Source organism: Xiphophorus maculatus, chromosome 9 (assembly GCF_002775205.1).
Source record: "Xiphophorus maculatus strain JP 163 A chromosome 9, X_maculatus-5.0-male, whole genome shotgun sequence".
Taxonomy (NCBI): Eukaryota; Metazoa; Chordata; class Actinopteri; order Cyprinodontiformes; family Poeciliidae; genus Xiphophorus; species Xiphophorus maculatus.
The window spans coordinates 5739882-5763593 of NC_036451.1; the positions used below are offsets into that span (position 1 = coordinate 5739882).

General features: G+C 36.4%; 1 protein-coding gene across 1 annotated transcript in view; it reads left to right on the plus strand.

Moving 5' to 3' along the window:
• Positions 1-23712, plus strand: part of ano8 (anoctamin 8) — a 40828-nt gene that overhangs the window by 526 nt on the left and 16590 nt on the right. The window contains exons 2-3 of the mRNA XM_023340238.1: positions 22224-22334; positions 23274-23406. Of these exons, the coding sequence (XP_023196006.1) occupies positions 22224-22334; positions 23274-23406 (244 nt within the window). The remainder of the gene's footprint in view (positions 1-22223; positions 22335-23273; positions 23407-23712) is intronic.

Consider the following 23712-nt stretch of genomic DNA (forward strand, 5'->3'; position numbering starts at 1 on the left):
GCACTTCTTGCCCGGAATGTGTCTGTTTTTGCCTCTGCTTAGGGAGATGGCTTCATTATGCACATCTAGAGCTAGTTTGACATTATTGTTGAGTAATGAGGAGCTTATTACCACCTCCTGTCCCACCATTCTTACTACACTGTTCCTCTGAGCCCCTTTTCTGCTGCATAATGTCTGTAAGGCCTGCAGCTGTTCACTCTTCTTTGTAAACAAATATTTTCATCACCCAGGTATTTTCTGAACTATTGCAGATGATGCCCTGCAAAAGTATTTCACTTTTATTTTCACTTTACAACCAGAAATCTGTGGAGAGCTGTGCATTCAGGCCCCTTTCCACTCTATTACCCCTAAGTAAAATCTAGAACTAAATCTGTAGTCACCCTATCGGAAAACTGCGTGTAATTTAATACAAAATCCAATAATCATTAAAAAACATCAAGTTCAGTTAATTTCAGAGTACGACAACCTACCAAAATAAGGCCGTCCACCTTAATTTGCAGGTTATTGGAAATGATAAAAAATAGCAAGCTGGTGTTAAGTCTGTAGGAGCTGCAGAAATTCACAGCTCAGGTGGGAGAATCTGTCAATTGAAAGCACGAATCAAAGTGCTTTAGAAAAGAAAAGAATAGTTTAAATTGAAAAGACTAAAATTGCTGATGTGTACTATGCTAAAACAACCAAAGACAGAGGACAAATAAAGACAAATTAAATCAAAAGGCCCTAAATGTCGTCATTTAGAAGTATATTTTAAAATAAGGCTGAACAATAAATCAATAACAATATATACTGCAATTGACACATGATCAATAGTATGGAAGAGGGCAAGATGTAAGACATTGTTGATAGAGAGCTACAAGAAGCCTCATGTGCACTGTAGAAGAAACCTTGTAGGATGTTTTTTTCTTTAGAAAAGACTGGGAAACTAGTCAGGACAGTCCTGGACAAAACCCGGTTAGAGGTTCTCAAAGGCTTCAGGGTCTCAAAGGCCCAAACAGTGTTATAATGGTATTATTTAGAACCAAACGTTGTCGTGTTTGGAGGGCTCAATCAAAGTTCAGACCTAAATCCAATGGAGAATGTGTGGAAAGACTTATTTATTGCTTTTCACAGACACAAGCTGCATTTCCAATACTAATGTGTGCAAAACTTTGTGAATATTCTGCTCATTTCAGAAAATAAATTTTTGCAGTTATGGTTTTCCATTTAAAATCACACATGAATAAGTTTGTTAACAACATAAGTAATTAGAAAACATGCTGCGCTATCCTCCTTCTGCTACTTCCTGTTGTTTTTTTCTGCCAGTAGTAACATTAAGTTTTTGATCACGTCGCCAAAAAGTGTTCCCATTGCAATTTTGCAAAATACGCTAATTTCAATACAGCCAAAAAAACCCCACCTCATCCTAGTGCAAAACTAGTGTGACTCAAATTGTTGAAACAAATTTCTATCTTTAGATGAACAAAGTTGGTAGAAACTTCCCCCAAAAAGCTCGCGGCTGCTAACCTCGTCCCGTTTTTTGTATTTCTCAATTATCACATAAAATCCTAAAAAGAAAGTAGAAGTTTGTGGTTGTAATGTGACAAAATGTGAAAAGGATTAAGTAGTATGATTTACTAGGAAGTTGCTGTAGATTTCAGGCGGATTTTTCACCGTCTGGCCATCAGTACCAGCTTGTTATGCAGCATGAGAGGTTGGACTACGTATTGTGTTTTGTTTGTGGTGCTGTTCATTCTTTAGACTCTCCTAACGTGATGATGATCATGTTTTTGTGCGATTCAGCTGCCTGAGTAAAATGTTATGGTTTTGATATTTCTGGATCAAACCTCATCGTTAGGAGAAGCCTTGGTTGGACTGTTTTCCTGCATGCAGGGTGCAGAGACGGCCTCTGTGCTCGATGCCAGCACTGCTGCAGAGTGATGCAGTGGAGCTGTCAGCTGCACATGAGAACTCCTTTCCACTGTCGGTGGAGGTAACCTGAGCAGGCAGCAGCTGACTGGACGAGCACGCTGATGTCATCTTCCTAAGAGGGTGGCACCACCGGGTGTTTGAATGGGTCACGAACACTCTGGAGGGTCAGTGGAGCACAGATTAGTTCAAAGACTTCATTTGTTGGAGGCGGTAGAGGAACAAAGGAAAGGACACAGAGCCTGAGACGTTTAAGAAAGGATACAATGAAAGAATCGTAACTTTTGAGATAATGTGTTGATGTTTCTTAAATACCATTGTATTGAGTTAATGGCAAATCAACTAGTAGGTGTTAAAATAGGGCTGCATGATATTGGATAAAAACTGATAGTGTTTTTATCTAAGCCTGTGATATTGCAACATAAAAACAAATGACTTGAACAGTACCTTAAGTTATGCTGCACTCCTGCCATTTTGTTGACAATTTGCACTGATCTTATCTCTTACTGTGAAAGTTACAAGTACGACTTTTGTCTCTATTTGATATTTATGCTTGCTGGGCTGCAAAATATTAGACATTTTTGCGATGGGTGATAATATTTGATCAGTTGCCTGTTTTATTTATTCCTCTCTTTCTCATCTGTGCTTGCATCTCTCTGTGACCTTTAGCATTTTTGGTAATGTCATTAGCGTCTGGTGTGAGACTGTCCAGCTGGCTAAATATGACATTAGCATGAATAATGCTGGAATATCTTAGCAGACAGTTATTGCACTCCAAACATTGTGATGATGACATATTATGCAGCTTTACTGTAAAGCCTTAAAAGCTTTACATTAATCGCACAAAAGTGAGGTAAGAGAAACACACGGATCTAGAGAAAAACAACAAATCCATTTTTTATATAAATTGTATAATTTCTTTTGAAAGGTTTCTTGAATATTTTGTCCTGTTTTGATCAAAACTTGTTCAAACGCTGTGATTTTTTTATTGAGAGTCAAACACTCATGGAGAGGCAGACGTAGCATCTACTCACTCTCAATCAGTTTAATCTTTCAGGTAAAGTCACAGTGATCATACAGAAAACCAATGAAATCAAGACATTTTAAATGTATTCTTTCTTGATTTAAACAGGTTTTATTTAAAAAACACACACTCTTTCAATTCCAGGTAGTTATCCTACAGGACATGAGTCCTAGTGAGCATGTTAGATTTAAAACTGCGTAACAGGAAAGTTAGGAAATATCTGAACAAGCATGTCTTGTTTGGGAGCTTTGCTATGAAAAAACGTCTTCTTTTTAAAAACAGTATAGCAGCAAAATATTGATTTGTTGAGTAGGAACTCAGTGAACCACTTCTAGAACAACGGTATTTGAACAATAAAAGTCCTTTATAAAATCATCCTAACCAAACTGGGTCATCAGCGAGACAATGATCCCAAACACAGCAGCAAATTTACAACAAACTGAGTGAAAAAGAATCAAATTAAGATCGCGCAATGGCCCTGTTAAAGTCCAGACATCACTCTGGCTGATAAGCTTAATGGGGAACTGAGGAGAATACTAGCAAACGTCACTGAATGAAAGCTAATTTGAAAGGAAGAGTAGTTATCCAAAATCCTTTCACAACATGAAAAACTGATTCTAGAACTGCTCCTCTCCTGGTGGCTGCATGTTGGAGTAAGTTTGTTTCTGATTTATTCTCTTTGTAGGTTTCTGCTCACAGTTTTTGAGGCTGAAGGGTTGCATGCATGGACAGTTATTGCCTCTGGTTTTGGATGCAGTGGAACTGGAAGGATTTTTGTTCTCACTTTTTTACTTTCTGACAGTTATTATGATGATGACAACATATTATTTTTTATAATTGGGAGTATCTGATTATTATACCTGAATTATGAACCCAAATGCTTGAAGGGTTAAAAAGGAGGCTTCATGGATGCAAAGCAGAGAGAGGGAGGAAGTTCAAACATCTCTTCCATTGATCATAACAGGCAAGGATCATATCCCCAACTCCAGCGTCTCTCTGCTCAGCTTTCTAACCGTATGGCCAGACAAAGATTTAAAGGCGAGTGGCAAAAGCAAATGAGGTGGATTAGCAGTGCTTGGCAACAACAGTCTTTAGTCAGAAGCTTTTTCAAATTTGTTGCAAGACTCACTGCTACTGGAGAACCATCCTGTCCATAGCATCACCATCCACAACGATGATTATAGGATTATATTAGTTACGCCAAAATTTAATTTCCCTTTGAGATAAAGTACTTTGAGTTGAACTGAATTGAATTGAATTTAATAGAGATGAATTGAGAGAGCTATTGCTGGTTATTGGTTCGCTTTAATCATACGGTGTAGATAGTTTTTAGAGAGTGTTTTTGGCTTGATTTTTCTTGAAGAAAAGAAGAATTAGGGGCATTGCTGTGTGTTTTTCTACATTTGACATTACAAATAAATGTTAGAACTCATTAAATAATAATAATTTTGCATGGCTTAATTTGTAAAACCCTGGAACTGAAAGGAGGTGCGCTTTCTTTTCACCTTGACTGAATCTCTCAGTCCAGGTTTTTCCCAGAGGGAACTTTGTTGCTGGAATGCATGCTAAATGTGGTTTGTCTTTCTTAATCAAAGTATGGGGCTGAAATACCATGATATCACATGACCACCCTCGCATGTGTTGCTGTCAGTCAGCTAACAGCAGGAGCGCCGACTTCTTCATTCAGTGGAGACTTGAAAGGATTTTCTTCTCTGGAGTCTTAGATTGTCTCCATCCGTCTTCCGTGTTTTCCTAATCCTGCCACAGTAGACCTCAATGACTTTGATCCTTGATGCCACCATCCTTTGTAGCTCAAACATTTGTTTCAAAGATTAATTAATCTCTCGTCATTAAAAATCGCAACATAAAAGTCACAGCAATTAGACCGTGTTCCCGGTGAGGCTGGCGTTGATAAGGTTCTGTGTTGTGGAAATTAGGTCATGTATTTTCTGGCTGTCCAATCAGCTGCCAGGGATATTTGAAACATACGCTTATAATCAATCTCGCTTAGGAAAAAGATGTAATGTCCAAAGGTTGGAGGCAGAAATTTGAAGACTTTGCTGACATTTTGACAGATATAAATTAATTCTAACAAACTTTATTGTAATAATGAGGTAAATTTAAGTGAAGACAGTGTTTTCCCAGGTTCTATGACATACATAGTATCTGGTCACGCCTGCAAATCATTAAGTGTATAAAATCCAGCACTGTCAGGCGTTTTTTGTCAGACTCTTTTTCTGAGCACAATTTCAGTGAATTTCAGTATGGTACCATGATAGTTTGCTGCCTGTGCAATAGATCGAGTCATGACATTTACTTGCGACTAAATATTCCCACTATCAGCAAAATGTGAACAACAGCAACTCAGCCGTGAAGTAAATTCACAGAGTGGGGTCAGCAGATGTTGAGGCGCAAAGTGACCAGAGGTCACCAGCTTTCTGCAGAGTCAATAATAAGGGCTCTCTTTTGTTTGTCAAATGAGAATTCAAATTTCTTTAAGGAGGGAAATTATTTTGGTTTCAAACTTTCTTCATCTACTCTCTAAAAGTGAAAAGATTTCTAAGTTTCCCACAGAACATACAGATAAATACATCCTAGTGAAGCAATCAAGAGATTTTATTGAAATCAGAGTTTTGTGTTATTGTGGGATGAGATTTAATTCAAATTCACTTGTTCATTGCTAATTAAATAAAACCCTTAGCCAAGTTACAGCTGTAGTTTTAGATGTAGTATGCCAACACTGTCTTAACTACAATGTAATCACATTTTGCGTTCATGTTTTCATCTGCATTCTGGACCAATTCTTGCATTTTCCTTTTGTTCCAATTTATATAATGCTTCATAAAGTGTTGAAGAAGGTTTTGTATTTATGTCATGATCTGTTTGCTTCTTTGTAAACTTAATTATTAACTCCGCACTTGATGCTTGCCATTAATAACTGTTCTCTATAATCTGGAAAATGCATGGAGAGAAGGTCTGAAGTGGAAATCTGCACTTTGGCTGTGGTCCAGCCACTTAAATAAAGTTGAATACTTCAGCTTTACCTCTAACAGGTTCTACAGTATGTCACATGGGTTTTTCTGAATACAATGGCACTGAGAGGGAAAAAAGCATTCCTCTGGAGTGTCGAAAGGAAAAGCTGTTTTCGCAGCAGCAGACAGTATGAGCCGCTGGTTTTTGCCCTCCGACAGCTTCATAAGTGAAGGGGCTGAGGAATGCTGTTCTGTATGATAAAATACCAGCAGTATTTTCGCCTAATGACTCCCAGCTTAATGTGTTTCTCTGCTGCATCTGCTTCTGAGCCTACATTGGTTAACCGATGCGTTTTTTGTTTTCCTGCTCTTCTTCTGTGGAGGAGTATGTGCTGAGCTGCATATTAGCTGCACTTTGGATGACCTTGCTGCTGCTGAGATTTTGTCTTTATTAACCTGAACTGAAGGGTCAAGTACACATCTGGGATATTACTTTAGGAAAGAAACAACAAAATAACCATCATAATAAAATCACAGTGTCACAGTGATGTTATAGTAATTAGCAGCAATCAGGGCTCATCAAGGCTATCTGGGTTCTGTCCTTTTAAAACTGCCGTTTTGTGTTGCTGCAAATATAAACTATAAGTTTCTATGTTTCTCAGAGCAACAGTGATTCGTCTAATTGCTATTGATGCTAATCTGACTGTATTAGGCGTATCATGTTTTGGCTACACATTAATTGCTGCCTGTCAAAATATAATGTTTCTGTCATAATTTACATTTGTACTGTCTCAACTGTGTCACTTTAATTTTCTGTGCCACAAAAATCTTGACTTCTTCAGATGGAGTAAATGTTTCGTTGGAATAAATGAGTTAGTTTACAAGTCATCACATTCATTTGTCTTGTTTTTGATGACTTCCTTATCATTCAATCCCTTCAAAGGGGTTCATATATCGTTGACTCTAAACTTCCTCATACTGTGAAGAACATTTAAGGAGATACTATCTTTACTTAAACTGGTTAATCAGGCTGGTGTAGATGTTTAGTTTTCCCCTTTGCCTGTTTTATGAAGAAACTTTGAAGAACCGCTTTCGTTTTGTTTCTGCAGCTCTGTAGATGGCCAAACCTGGAGCTATTAGAAGTGGAGAGATGTTTCAGGAAGCTGCAGACAATTTCCCTAAGTTGTGATAAACAATTTGCCTTGCAAGTAATGATTTGCTCGCCCTAAATTCTCATGTTTTTAATGTATTTATTATCTGTTCGTACATAATGCATCTTTGCCTTCAGAGACGCACCACCAACTTCTGAGTCCCTTTTTATGCCGTCTTGATCTTCACACTTTTCCATTTATAGCCATGAAGATTATCAAACCTTGTGCAGAAAAATGATAATGCACACCCGAGAGCTTAAAATACTTTAAAGTACAGATAGAATAGCTGCTGGTGTTGCCCATTCTGTGCTTTCTAAGATGTGCAGCAGAGATTTTACAACTGAGTTTAGGCTCTGATCAAAGCAGTGTGTGACCAGGCTTCTTATACTGCAAGGAAGAAGTGGGAATAAAGGGGGCTTGGCGACCCTGTCCTTGATTTTCTCTAACTTCACTAAGCTTTGGTTTGATTTGCCTTTTTCCTAGCTGCTAAGCACACCCTGCAGACAAACAATGACCTTGGTGAAGAATGCTGCTTTTAGACTTGGTGGCAGAGAATTGCTCCACATTCGTTCCGTTCCCCATCCTCAACAACTGGAGGGCTGGGAAAGTGCAAAGAGGATTGTTCTGTCTTCCACAGCTCATAAATGGACGTATTATCCATGTCTGCGTCTGCACAGAGGCGCTCAATGTGAAGCTGGGGAGTTTTAAGCCACTTTATTGCACATCTTGTTCCTCTGCCGTTCTTGTTTATCTGATAACACCCTCCTGTGACTCATTTGGTTTGGCCACTCTTTTTGATTTGTTTGGTAGAGGGGCAATCAATTTTCATCCTCACCTCCTTATTAGCCTCTTCAGGAGGCTAAATTTCAGAGCTAAACCTCAGCATAAGGCAGAATTATCCGTTTGTTTGCAGACATCCTGCTGCATATCTTAGGATTGTTTTATTGCTTTTTTCTCTACCAGTTTTTTTATGTAATGAATGAAAGGTGAATGAAGTTTACTGCAGATTTTGCGATGAAATAAGAATTTATTGCTATCCTGTCGGAGAGTAAATCTTTCATCTTTGATGGCAACAAATCATTTTCTCCTTTTTTGTCAATCTCAGAAGCTGGCAGCTGTAGAGGACAGTAAAGCTTTTACATTTTAATAAATTGCAGTCTGTGCCGTCTCTTACGGTATTTATTTCTTATTTTTCCTGAATCCATCCTCAGTCACTGGGGCGCCGAATAAATTTAATGGCTCTGTCCTTCTGTGTCTTCATGATGCTGGTACATTTAACCTTCAAAACCCATCCACTGAGCTGAGGGTCGACCACATCTCTGTGGAAAGAAAGCACATTCAGGATGTTACACTGATTAGATCAGAAAACTAACAAGCTAAAATAAAAAAAGTCCCAAAACAAATGCAAACAAAAATCACCTCAATCCATTTTTATTCTGTGTTTTATGTAGCTGTGTTTGGTGCTGTGAAAGACTTCATATAGTAAGCTAAATGTTTGATGTGTTAATTAATTAATTTTAGCAGCATACATGGAGATAAATAAAATGTAGCAATCTTTCAGTTTAATTTATTCATTATACAATGTTGTGAAAACATAAGTCTGTGTATAAGCCTATTTACATCATGACAGCAGGATATAAATGTAGTTTGATTTTGCTTATTTGTCACATAGGTGTCATAATCCGTAGGTAACTTTTAGCTTCATTTGCTTCTGTTTTGATCTTTTCTTTATTGTCTTACTTAGATCTTGCCTTAATTCATTCCTCTGTTTCTTTACTTCTTGGTTTAAGCTTTTAGATTTTTGTTTCTTTTATTCGTATTTCTTGTAGTAATTGTTTATGTTAATATTTCGTTTTGTTACTTTTTGATAGTGTCGGGGTTTTTCCCTTCATTTAATTGTACTCTCTCTTCCTCCTGCTCTGCTTCTGTTCCTCCCCTCAGCGTGTTTCTCACAGCAGCGAAACACACTGTGGTGAAGAGGAATCAGGTTTTTTATCTCTTCATTCTTCTGTTTTTGCTTTCCCTCCAGCTGTTCCTCATTCCCTTGATTACACCTGATTATGTACTCTTCTGCTCCCCATTGTCTTTGTCGGATTCTTCCTCATGTTATTTCTTTGCTTTGCGCCACCAAGTCTTTTTAAAAGTGTATTTTTAAACTCTTTATTAAATTGGTTGTTATGAAACTTACGCCTTCCTTTCTGCATTTTGTCTGTCATACATTGCAACAGAATAAGCACTAAATTAAGTTTTTAAATTATGTTTTAAGTAATCAAAGCTCTCATTTCTAACCTGGCCTTATGTTAAAGTAATTTCACTTAGATTGATCACTTGATTCATTTAATTTCCCCTTAAACAAAAAACTGGAGTCTTCCTCTGTGCCTTCAATCTATAATGCACAATCACTGTGAAGAAAACCTGGCTTGTTCTTTTTTTTTATTAGTTATAGGGTCTTCAAGTGTTATTGATCAACTGCCTCTTAATTGGATTTAAATCCAGGCTTTGACTAGGCACTCCAAATCCTTCATTTTGAATCTCCTTGTTGCTGAAATCTGCTGCACAGGTAAATTTGACTTGACTGCTTTTTTTTTAAGTAGCTCGTTCAGAGGTACACTGTAAAACATTTGAGCTGCATTTAGTTGTGTTTACTCTCTTATATTCTTTAAGTCAAATAAATTTTGTGAGTTTTAGATTTTGAACCTAAATGTGAGTTTGCGAAAGATAAGTTTGGTATTACGTTGTGTTAAGCTATTTTATTAATTAAGTCAAACCTCCAAGAGTTGAATAAACTAGAGTTTTTAGGTTAACACTTAAAAAACTGAGAGAAGAAAAAGACAGGAGTGGGAACTATTTCCCAGAATGCTTAGCGGCATGTGTTTGTATCCTGACATGGAAGTGTGTTACATTGATCTGACTCTTGTGTTTTATTAAGACAAATGTTTATTTTTATGTCCTGTTCACACTAAATGTTTCTGAGCTGAATTCATTGCGATGTTTAATATAATTCATTATCAGATCAGAAATTTTGTTCATTCGATTTGAAACAATTACAATTTTCTAAGGTAAAATAAGTAGCTATTTTAACTTGATATTGTGAGTAGAAATAAAAGAGATTGCGGCTCTTTAACTTGGTGAGGGCAGTGTTTTTTCTTCCATATTATGAAATAATTATTTGGCTTTGATTCCAACATTAAGTTAAAACTTACAATTCAAAATTAATTAACTTAAAACACAATGTTTAGACAACTTGTATCTTATTAAATACACTTCATAAACTTTAATTTCTGAGTTAATACCAATTGGGGATATGATCCTTGCCTGTGATTGGCTTAAATTGCATTTTCAAGGCAGCAGGTGGATTTTCATGTTCAAGTTAAACCACCTTCAGATGTTTTGCAGTGTAGACTTCTTGGTATGTTTTGGAATATTTTTTGGCTGCTTAATACAAATGATTCCTTAGCTGAAGATCAAAAACTGATAAACCTTCTGGATTTTCTGGTAGATAGCAGAAAACATAGTTTTATTAATTATCCTGGCCCCGAAGCAACCAGACATAACAGGACACATATCTGCTAGAAAGTTTCTATTTTGTCCTAAAAAAGTCAACTTCTAGATATACATATTACATATGCCACTTGTTGTATGCATTTAATTGTTGATTGCCAAGAATAAATGTTAAGTGGAAGAATGTGAAGTCACTAACCGTAACTGTGTGGAAACAGAGACTAAAGAAGGTGAATGATGGAAAAAGTGAAAATGGATCTTTTCAACTAGAAGTAGAACATGATTAAACTTGTTTTTTAAAGTAGATTATAAAAAGTTTTGGAAATACTCTGGTAATGTTCTGTTTTGAATTGTTTAAACTTAAACAAAGAGTTCCAAAATAAAAAGTAGTTACAACTTCTTAGGGTTGCTCAGCAAATGGCTTACACACATTTTACACCACTGGGAAGCTTGCTCCCCAGTAAGGGACTTACTTTTTAATTTCATTTATTAATTTCTAAAGAGCTTTAAAACATCCAAACAAGGAAACCAAAGTGCATAACAATAAAAGATTAAGAGCACTAAAAAGATCACAGAACACACAACGCAAAATTTGAATGCTAAAAAGTAAAAGCCTTTTGGTGATGTCGCAAAGATCCAAAGGAAACTGATTTGGTTCTCGGTCATCGCAGCGTTCAAACGTAGCCATTGGAAAGTCCAATATAAGCTGAATGAAAAACCCACAAGACCTGCAAATACTTGTAAGTTCAGATAAATGTCAATAAATTCTAAAACAATCAGGAATTCATTGTAAAGGATATAAAATAACCTCCATGTTTATGGACTTTTTGATTGTGGCATTTAGTTTATTATCGCTCAGGATGGAGATTGTAGGTTGTGTGTTTCATGGTGAGATTGCTTTGGCTGCAAAGAGGCAACGAAGCAGGATTGCCGCATGGCAGCAATGAATAAATTACTAGAACTTACTTGAAGTGCTGCCAGTCCAGTGTGGCTCTTATTGGTGTGACTCCAGTGTGACTATAAATTCTCTGATGACCAAGCAGCACAAGTGCAGGTTAAGTGCTGAAGGGACTTTATGAGATCAAAAATGCTGGGAGTTTGAGAGACATTCAGTAGAACCTCAATAGGACTCAAACCAAGATCTAGTAATTCCCTTTTATGGAACAGCAAATGGAACCTCTAATGCTCATTTTCTTTTGTCTAAATGCTCACAAAGAACTGAATAAATCGAGATGTACTGTTGCATATATTTTCAGTTATCGAAGGCTTAGGGATTCAGTGCTGACTAAGTTATTAGTAATATCTTCGTCTGCTTCTCGCTGAGTAGGTAAGGAAATGGGAGGGGTGTTGTAGTAATCTACAATAATCGCTGGTTCCTCGGGGATATTGATCGGATTCTGAGGCTTCTGCATCTTTATTGTCCAGAAATAGATCATACAGATCAGCTATTCAAGTCGTCCATCTGACTCAGTGCTGCTGGTCCTGTAAAATTCAGGATGATTTCTAATAGATGTTGGATATAAACAACAATTTACTCAGTGATTACTGGGTTCCACTGGAAGTTCAGATGATCTTGTTGATATCATAATTAGAACTACTTCCTGAGATAGAAACACAAACTAAATTTTCTTTATTTTGATGCCAACCAAAGTCTTCCATTACTCTCAGTAAGTCAATTAACTTTCATAAAATGGCTTGTTATGTAACGTCACTATTAAGACACAGGCTGACATCAGGCAGATTTACACCAGCAGGGTTACATTAAACTCTAAGTTAAAGGTTCGGCAGTTTTCCTTTGGTATTGTTTAAAGCAAAGGATAACTGGAGATGAATGGAAAGGAAAGGAAGGACTCAAAATGTAGAAGTAACTAGATTATTAAAAACTGAGGTGTGGTTTTGTACTGGGAGATATTTCCCAAAATGTAATTATTTTGTTATCCATCTATCTCTATCTTTAGACTGCTTTTTTGTTTGGTGCCATATTTGTGTTCTTTTGTATCTGTTTATGTTTTTTTTCTGATTTTGTGACTTTTCATTCTTCGATTGAGCTGCACAATATATAAAATCGCAATCATCATCACAATTATCAATACCTATTATATCAGAGCTGGACAATAAATCAATAACAAACAATATCGTAAAAGGCATGTGATCAATATCAATAGAAAATATGTCCGATAGAATATTCAAATGTTCAATCCAGAACTGCATAGCATTCTGGGGGATGTAGGCAGAGGAAAGCCTTCAGCTGCTTTACCTCTCACCAACCTAAGTTAGGTTGATGACATCAACTAAGTTTTCTCAACATGTGTTTTTTAAAATATCCTGCAACCAAATCTTTTATTCAGTGAGAAATGTCCTGTACTGCGGTGACTCTTAGGGCTGTTCAGTACAACATAGAAAGACCGCTTTCATGTATTAACATTGCTTAGGAGTCTAATCCATGTTCTTTTGTTTTCTGTTCTTCTGAAAAGCCTTCTTCCACACTAGCGGTTGTTCCCAGCTCTACAATGACGTCTCTGTGCTCCACAAAGGCCTCTATTCATTACTTTATATTTATCAGCAGCACTTGGCCATTCATAATTCCCAATCCTCCTGCTTGACAATGTTCAATTCAGCTGGTTAGATAAGCAGTGAAATAGTACTTTGCACTAATGGGGCATGGAAAGGTCTGTCTTTCACCTTGGTTACCTGAATGAAAGGCACACAACTTTATTTTCCTCATTTAACCTCGGCGTGATAATGCGGCCGAGGTAACACTGAGATATACCAGCTGACCCTGAATGATCCGCCAATTAGCCCACTTGGCAGGAGGAAAGACACAGTGGGAAATAAAGGAGGGAGATTTATTGAGTCTGAGTGAGGAGAGCAGAGAAAAGTGATGAAAAAGAGAGAAATAAGATGGTATAGGGGAAAGTGAAACTTCAACTATTCTGCTGTGTGAGCGTTATAACTCCTCTTCCCCTACATTGTCTCACCATGTCCTCTTCCTGGCGCTCAGCCATGGGTGCCTCCAGTGTCACATACAGTCATTGGTATTTTGAAGCCAAGGACAGGTCCCTATTATCCTCCTTGCCATCGATAATGAGGAAACCAGAGTCCTGACATCCACGAAGGTTGTCATCTTTGTCCCATTTGTCACAGGGGTGTAACAGATACCTTTGTCTTCCTACCAGAGAAAGAAAATCCTTATCTAAACTAAACGATGTGTTATTATAGAAAAGGTAGTTTTACAGATTTTTCTGGCCATTTGGCTATTGTTTAACGTTTCATAAGATTGGAAGATATAAAGATTCAGTGATGTGGAGGCTGTCCCATCCCACTCCCGGTAAAATGACTCCTGCTCCTGCATGGCTCCCATTTCCTTCTTCATTTAGCCTTTAGACAAAGCACTTAACTTTTATTTGATCTTCCCATTAGGGCTAGACAATAAAACAATATGTATTAATATAATACATCTGATAGGATATTCAATATTACACATTGAATATATTCACTAGATATTCACTGAGCTCTGATCAAGAACCCCACAGCATTCTGGGAGATGTAGGGAGAGGAAAGGCTTTAGAGAGAGTGAGCTTAAGCAAAGTTGGTGGCATCAACTAACTCACTCACTCTTTGGTTACCTAGCAACTCACTCGTTCTTTGGTTACCTAGCAACTTGTTGAGTAACTTGCACAGCAGCAGTTTAATGTTTCATCACTGTATCTGATAACTGCTTAAAAAAACAACAACAATGGTGTGGAGTGAAAACTGGCTACAAGAGAAAAGGTCAGTTTGGCAGTATTTCAGATATTTAAAACAAAAAACAATATTATTGATATCGACAGATATGAAACACTTATATGATGTTTTTCTGCAATATCGTCCAGCCTAGAGACCCATTTTAGATTTCTTCGTTTTCTGCAATTTTGTTTGAAAAGATGTGGCAACAGGAATAGTTCATCTGTGGTTATAGAGGCATTTACTACAATAATCAAAACAAAAAACTTTCACTAAAAAAGGCACAAAACACCACATCCACTGTGGGCTCCTGGGACATGCAGTACTTTTGACTTTAGTGAGTCTCTAAGAAAAAGGCACACTCTTTTATCTACTGAAAGTATCAAGGGAAATGTAGTTAAATTGCAAGAATTGGCAATTATTCCTTTAGACTTTAAACACAGCCCCTTTAATAATCTTGGGAAGATTACAGAAAAAAACTACAAAAGTATATCAATAAAACTCAGTGCCAGCAGTTGAACACATGCCAAAGACAAACATATTTATTCTTTTGTATTCACTTTCTTTGGAAAAAGCCAGAGAAGGAATGAGGAAAGCCACAGGAGGAAGTCATTAACATAACTCCTTACTCCTTACAACTGGTTCTACAAAGAAGTATGACTACCAAAGAGATTTAGCAAGAAAATTTTCCTTTAATCTACTCTCAAAATTCTAATTCTTAGTTTGCAACATGAATTAAAACAGAAAACCTTCTCTAGTATATCAACAAACTGCTTTTTTAAAATCAAACTTTTTCTGAATTTAAATAAAATTACAGATTGTGTTTGTCCCATCAGAGATAGCTGTTCATACTAAGCCTTAGCTGTTACCTTGCATTAGATGCTCTGCCCACCATAACATGGTCTTTCTTCTTTATGTTACTACAAACCACAGATCAATGCTCTTTGATGCTAATAGTAAACACTTAATGGACTTGATTAAGCTTTTCCCTATAGTGCAGTGATTACTCAAAACTTGAATCAGCTGTCAAACTAAATCCTGTGTGTTATTTTTCAAAGAACGGGCAACATATTTTATTTTAAGTCTTTTAATCCTTAGAAAAAAATCGGAATCATTCAATATTGGAATCAGTAGGTCAGATCTCCAAGAGAAAAGCCTGATCGGTGCATCTCTGCTCTTCAGTGAAGTGAAACTGTAAAAAGTTCAGCTCACTGGAACAACTGAGTGTTTTAGACCAGGTTTATTTGTAATATCAGTATCAAGCATTCCCGCTCTTCTCCGTCTCGCTGGAAGGCTGCATCCAGATAAGCTCTCAAGCGCAATGATGACAAATACCTCTTGAGACATCCTGACTGTGAAGGCTGCAGAGCTGAGACAGACATTAAAGAAATACAGAGAGAGAGAGAGAGACGGAAAGATCTGGCCTGGAGGGAGCAAAGAGAGGATTTGGAGGAAAGAAAGAGGCAGGAATGATGCTGGGAAAAACAAGCTAAGAAGAAAGAGAGGAACATGTAGAGGGAAAAGAAAGAGAGGAGAGGCAAAAGAATCTTCACTCATTTATTGACAGCTGCTAGTAAAAACACAGCGTTCAATCTGTTGTGGTAAGATTATTTCTGTAAATGTTTGCCGACTATGCAGTCAGGTTGCAGTGCAGGAAAATAGAGAAAATGTTGCAGCATAGAATAAAGTGAGTCAGAGTTTTATTGAGAACAACAGGAGGGAGAAAAAGGTGAACTGACGTTACATTTTTCTCTAAGATTTTTCTGGTCTATTCACTCTTCATTTACAAGTTGGTTTGAGCCACTGTAGCATTCCCATTATCTTACTTTTATATTTTACCAGAATGAAAAAAAACCCATTGAGATTAAAAATCTAATTTTCAAGGGAGTCCTGGACAATGCTAAGCTATTCTAAGCTTGAGCAAAAATACTACAGTACCTCAGTGTTTACACAAAGTTACAAACATGATCTAATTGTTTTAATTCTACAAAAGACAATTACTTCAACTGTTGATAAAATAACTCATCTGAGGTTACAGATAGAGTAATATCATTTATACCATCTATACATTTATATCTGCACCCACTGAGCCACCCTGTGTTCCCATGACTTTATCCACCTTAAAATATATATTTTTTTATTTGTCATTGTGTTTCTACAACACAATAAAATTGTTTTGGTACCATAACAGATAAATAAATAATAAAGCATATAAATTTTATTGATAAAGTCTCAATCAGTGCTTAAGAAAACACCTATGAAAACAGGTCCAGTTGGAGAAATGTTACCACACAGGATGATGCTGTCTCTACCATTTCCAATGATAGTATGACTAATTTACTTATCTAAAGAAATAAGCCCTTTTCTTTTATAAAAATACATTTTAATATATTTTGTTTTGAAAAGGTTGGAGTAAATAAAATTTGTTTTTGCACATTGACTAGAATTACCAGCATTTCTGCAAAAGTGTTTTTCACTAAAACACTTAAAGATGTGCATATTTAGAAGAATTAAACTTTACCTGCAGAGTGAAAACTGATTGTAATGGCACTAATGAATATTAAAATTTGAGTCAGGACATCAGTGGAGCATAAAGACCCTCCTAGTTATCAACACAGCTCACTGCAGACATTAAAAAGCATCATTAAGTCATGGTTAATGTGACCTTCATTTTTGCGCTAAGGCGACTTACACTCGATTGATCTGGTATTTTAGATCACAGCCTGTCACACACACAAACATCCCAGAAAAATGCTTTATAGAGCAGCTTAGATCACAGACAGACTTCCTGTGTGATGCTCCTGCCTGGCTGCAGTCTGATAAGCATTAGCCCTGGAACCATCATCTTGCTGTGAAGGCCGTGAGTAAAACAGGCTTTATCTGTTTCCACCGCCGGTCCTCATGTAAGCCACTCCGCAGCGACCTGGATTCTGTTGCATGGCTGAAGACACTTTTAAACTTTTTTTTTCTCAAATAAATATGTCAATGACTAGTCGATCAAAACATACATTCTTTGTAAAACTTATAAAGTGTTTATCATGTGTCTAGTTGATATTAAGAATGACCCATGTCATCATTCATGGCTTTAACAGCGGTTATCTAAATTGTTTTCACCTTGGCTTGCTTAGATTGTTGTAAGAAAATATTTACACTGCAACTTTAGATAATTACAGTTTGTCTAGACAAGTGGCATCCACACTTTTTACAGCATGGCCTAAAATTCCCAAATCTTTGTCTTTAATGTGTATGTTTTGCAGTAAACTAAACATTCTAACAATATATCTATTTTCTATACCTGGACAGGTCAACAACCATGCACACACACTCACGTGCAATTTAAAGAGAACAATGAACCTTTTAGTCATGTTTCTGGACTGGGAAAGGAAACTGGAGTTCCCTGAAACAAACTACTAACCAAGAAATGCACAGGGACATGCATTGCAGATCCAAAAATAAAAAGATAATCTTACATGTTTGGCTTATTGAAACACTTAGCTTCTTATATATATTTTTTTACTGTCAAGAATTTTACTTTCTTCAGCAAGAAGCAGGATGTGTCACTCTTTCTTAGAAAATACATGCAATATTTTGCAAATGTTAATGAATGATTGATCCAAAGTTTGTTTCTGAGTGAAATATGAAATTACAATGAGGACAAAAAAAAACATTGCTAAATTTATTGAATCTACTTTGCCTTGCCTCTTACGTTCTATTTTAATTGGAATAAAATTCCTATTGGAAATCTTCAAAAAATACATAAAAGCTACATAAAGCATTAACGTACATCAATCATTGTGCTAAAATATTGTCTGCAGCCACACAGAATCATTCCAAGTGTAGCAATTGCCCCTACATCACATTTTAAACAAATCTCGGCTAAATAGTATTCTCTTGACAGCATTTCAAGGAGGTTCAGGCCAGAACTTTGACTGGTTGAAAGAAAATTGTGGATTTCTTTCTTTTTTCCTCATTTGTTTGTAGATCTCCTACTTAGCTTTGTGATCATTGTCCTTTTGGCTGACCTATTTTCTGCCGAGCCTCCGCCATCAGACCGATGGCTTCATGGTTGACTGTGAATATTTTTTGGAAAACTCAATTACTGGTGTGGCTGCATAAACACAAAATGATATCTTGTAAATTATATTACAAGACTACATTCATACGAGAATAAAGTCATAATATTTTGACTTTATTCTCATAATATCATGATGTTATTTCATTTTTTTTTATTTTCTTACTGTGGCCCTAATACTCCTTCATAGTAATCACTTGTTATTCTGTAAAAATTGCATTACCTCAATGCAATTGAGGTATTGCAATTACCTCAGTTAGAGTCGATACAGATCTATACCCACCATGGAGGTCAATGCTCTCTGGCTTCTATGCACTGATTGACAACAGCCTTTATTTGGGATCTTAGTTTTAGTTTATGCAAACACAGACACAAATCTGCATCATGCCTTAAATGTCCAATCTATCCTGGGTAATGCCACACCGAGCAGCAAATCCATAAAAGCATGCAAAGTGTCTGAGCCGCTCTCTGCTGGGATTCAGAAATTGAAGCCTTGCAGAAGTGTTGAGGCCTATTCACCGGCTGCTCCTGGAGTGTGTTTGTGTGAGCTGCTCTCTGCGGTGAATACAGGACTCATTAGAATGGCTGTCATGTCACAGCAGAGCCTGCAGCATTTCATCTAAATCACAGCTGAGTGACCAGTTATGTTTCTGCTCTGGGAAAACCACTCAGGATGGAAAAGCAGAAAACGAAAACAACCCACCTCACTATGCTTCCCATCTATTTGTTGCCAGTCAGAAATAGATGTGAAATGTTGCAAAGATGGGGAACAATGGAATTTAAACTTACAATGCCTGAAAAAGGTTTTAACAGATTTCTTCCTTTTGCTTTTGTTTCAGCCAAAAGTAACCTGAGCAAATGCAAAAATCAGTTTTCAAAAACCTCCTGTCCACAAAATATCTTGCAACGGTTTTGCAATTGGTAAAAGTGAGATGGAGTCATCTGTCCAGATGAAATGGTAACAACCAGTTTAAGGGAGGTTCTTTTAAAAAGCCAAACAATGCATTGAAAGTAATATTTTGCTAATTTCTTTCATAAACAAAACCAAGCTTTAAAATTTGTGTCTTAAAAAATATATTTGGTTAAAAGGCTATGAAACTGCCCTGCATCACAGTTATTCCTACTTAATAAATAACCTCAGCTTTGCTCATTTTCAGTTCATCAACATTTATTATTTCTTAAGACTTTTTATCTCTACCAGGAGCATCAATCATAGCTAAAGAAGAAATTAAGTTTAATTTTCTGTCCTAATGCTATAATTCTCTATCTAGCTCTGATTTAGCTTCCAAAATCGCTTTAGAAAGTGTTTAAAATGCAAATTACTTCCCTATATTAGTTTGTCTCGCTGTAAAAACTTGAACTCTGGTTGAATACAGATGAAAACGAGGTTGAAGATTATTTCCAGGGCAGAAAATCAAACAGTAAATCATAAAGGGATAGAACTGGGATTAAGACAGCAGACCTAATTTCCCTGAAATAAACCATAGTTCACTGGCAGAAGCCCCATGACGGGTTTGTTCTTTGCAGCCGCATCACGTTGCACATGTTTTGCATGGTCACAATGCAAATATAAGTGTTGCTAGAACTGTGTGTTGTGTTTCCTCTGAAGCTTCCCACTTCTTGGAAGGGGAGGGACAGATTTTTGTGACAGGTGTTTCCTGAGAGCCACAGCATCATTCTGACAGCAGTGATATCCTGCTAATATTTATATCTCTCATGGCCTTGACCTTTCTGTGTTGTGTGCACATCAACAGTATAAACTATTACTGCAGTGACAAAGAGGCAGAAACCTTATTAAATTATTACAAACCTGTTGGATTTCAGTTTAGTCTGGATACTTTAAATAACCCAAAATAAACAAGTAGTATATCATTCTAATTTGGGGACTGTGATGTTAAGCAGCCCTCAGTGTGATCTTTGGAAACAGACCAATGTTTTTGGCTCATCTTAGAGCCTTTGTCTCAGTTTTTGTTTTGAGCTGTTGAGGGATGGAAATTTACTCCAGGCTGCTGTCATTATTGTTCAGGAGTCAGGAAGCAGTTTTTACGAACTGTCCGCTGACAGCTGAGCACAGCGTGGCTCCACTGTGCTCACAGATCTGCTTGAAACTGTTTGCACTGGTGCATCAGTGTAAATGTGAACTTTGGAGGAGATGTCAGAGTGAAGAAAGAACTTTAAATATATTTCCAGTGAAGAGTTACCGTATCCAAGTCAAAGAAATGTCAGCTGAGTGAGTTAACTTGTTGGGTTGTATCACAGTAAAGATATTAAAGTTTGTTTTTGGCCAAATAAAAGTCAGTTTAAAATGAATTGCAAAAGTATTCGTACACTCTGAGATTTTTCCATTGCCTGTCAGGTTACAGCCACAAGAGTGTATTTTATGTAATAAATTTACACCAGATAATGCAGAATTGTGAAACGGGAGCAACATTTTTCCTGCTTATTTTAACAAATAAAATCTTTAAAATATGTTTTGCCCATTCTACTCTGCAAAATAGCTCAACTTCAGTCAGATTGGACATAAAGCATCAGTAAACATCTATTTTTAGTTCTGACCTCAGGATTTCTTGGATTTAGGTCTGGACTTTGACTGGTCCAGGACTATTATTTGATTAGAATCATATTATTGTAGCTCTGGCTATATGTTAAAGGAGACTGGTCTGCTGGAAGACAAACCTTTAACCTGTGTCCAAGTCTTTTAGATGGTTACCTTGCATTTAACTTAAAAAAAAAGAAAAAAAAAGACTGCAAATACATACATATTGTTCTTTGTCGTCTTTTATTTTCTCTAAATTGTATATGTTTGTACAGTTTGTATGTATGCTGTGAGTGCTTAAAAACCAAAATCATATTCCTTGTTGAGCATACAACCTCTCAGAACATCTGGATTTATACTGAGATTAAATCAGTGGAAAAATAATTACTTATGTTATATTTGAAGGTCATTTTATTTAAGGGTATCATAGTAAATGAGGGGGGTGAAAACAGTTTTGTATCATTTTCATTCTATTTCACAAAAGTACTTTGCTTTTGTCTAGCAAATAAAATCCCAATGAAATACATTTGGGAACATTTTCCCAAATGTGAAAACATTCAAGGGGTGTGGATACTTTTACAAGGTTCTGTACAAATGAACTGAATGTATGGTTTTGTAATAATTAGTAAAAATATAAACCAACAAATCTTTCTCCAAACCTCAAAATGTAATTCACTATTCAGATTTTTTGACAAATTTCCTGGAAGCTCAGGGCATAAAACAGCCCTGACAAATCACAGCAGTTGGTCTCTTTGATCGAGCTGAATCTATTTGTGGGGGTGTGTTTGTGTGTGTGTGTACTTGTTATTGTTGCCTATTTAGGACATTTTCTGGGATATTTACCAACCTTCTGAAGACCAGTCGGTCTTATGGGGAAAAAAAGAACGTGGTCGTGATGTGGCAGATACCCATTTCTAGGGTCAGGGGTTGGAGTTAGAGGAATGGTGAGGTTAAGGTCAGACTTAGGCAGAAATTCCATTAGTGAAATGAATGGATGTCAATACAAAGTCCTCACATGGCTAGTATTAAAATGTGTACGCGCAACAGTTCAAACAGTGCAGACAATTTACAGCCTGTGGTCCTGGCAGGCCAGGATTATTTCTGTCAGTGTCGTGTTGTGAAGCAAAGCAGTGTGACATTTAAATCTGTCCTGATGAGAAGGATGGTTTTATTTGTGTTTATGTGTCTCTTTGTCTCAGTGTGCTGGAAGTTTTTTTTACAAGCTTTTGGAAAAAAAAGGTTCCAAATGTCAGTGATCTGTACACATGTTGACTTTGAAATGGTGACTGTCTCCTTCTTTTGCCCCCTCCCCTCCACTCTGTCTCTTTTTGTCTTCCAGATAAGTTGTTTGGGAAGCGTCTGCTGCAGGCTGGGAGACACATCCTGTCTCACAAGTCTTGGATGAAAACGGTGCCCACGGAGAACTGTGATGTCCTCATGACGTTTGCAGGTCAGAAGCTTAAAGACGCCCACACAGATGTCACAACGTCTAAAGTTTGGGTTTTTAAAAAAGGCAACAATAAAAACATTTATCTACTTTAAAAAAAAAAGATCAGGTTTTCCCCAAGGAGTGACCTGCTGATTTTGAACTCTATCATTTTCAAATTCAGCTGCTAAATGTAATAATTGACTAAAGAAAATTGTTTCAGCATTTCTGAAAATAATGGATTGCTTCACTAAACTTTATCGGAAGTTTTCTAAACTCAAAATAAACATATCAGGGTAAACAAAGGAAAGTGTAAGGAAAATGTAAACTAATAATCAATATTCTCATCACATTTTCAGGAACTTTATCACAATGGAATATTTTCCTGCTCCTTTTTCTGCTTTCTTCTTTTTCTGTGTAACCCTAACTTGCTGTTTTTTTATAATTACTTTATCAACTTTAACAAATTAAAAATGACAATATAATTGTAATCTACCTTCAAATTAAGACATTTATATTTAGTCATATTGCTGAGATGAGATTAATAGTCAGGGGTTTACAGGAACAAATTTGCTTCCCAGTAAAAGCTTTTTAATTAATTTTATGTTCATGATCAAACTATATATATATATATATATATATATATATATATATATATATATATATATATATATATATATATATATATATATATATATATATATACAGTATATATTCTCATCACATTTTCATATATATATATATATATATATATATATATATATATATATATATATATATATATATATATATATATAGGAAGCTGACTTATTGAGCCTAGAAAATGATTACTACAGGATAAATTCCTGTAGTTTGTTCAGTATTCTCAGCAGACAAAGGAGTAAATGTTAACTATGGATGAATAATGTTGAGCTTGCTTGTTTATGCATGAAAAATTCATTTGTGTTTCTTTTTTTGACGCAGACACTACAGATGACCACACGTTGCTATGGCTACTAAACCACATCCGGCTAGGAATCCCAGAGCTCATCATCCAAATCCGGCATCATAAGCACACCAGAGTCTACGCATTCTTCATCACTGCTACGTATGAAAAGTAAGAAACCTGCCAGGAACAGAGCTTTGGAGGTCTTAGTTTGAAATAGTATTTTTTAAAGTATTTATTGTAGCTTTTATTTCTTGAATTATTCGTCAATGACGTTTAATTTTTCTGCATTTTATTGGCTCTTTACATCTCATATTATATATCCTTGACTGTAACAAAAGACAACTTAGTTTTGTTTTCTGTGCATTCGCATTTGTGGATTTCTTTGAAAGTTTTAAGTTAAAATGTTTCCTTTCCAAGCAGAATGACAATGCAAACTTTCTGTAGATGTTATCAGATTGACTGCTCCAACCTTGT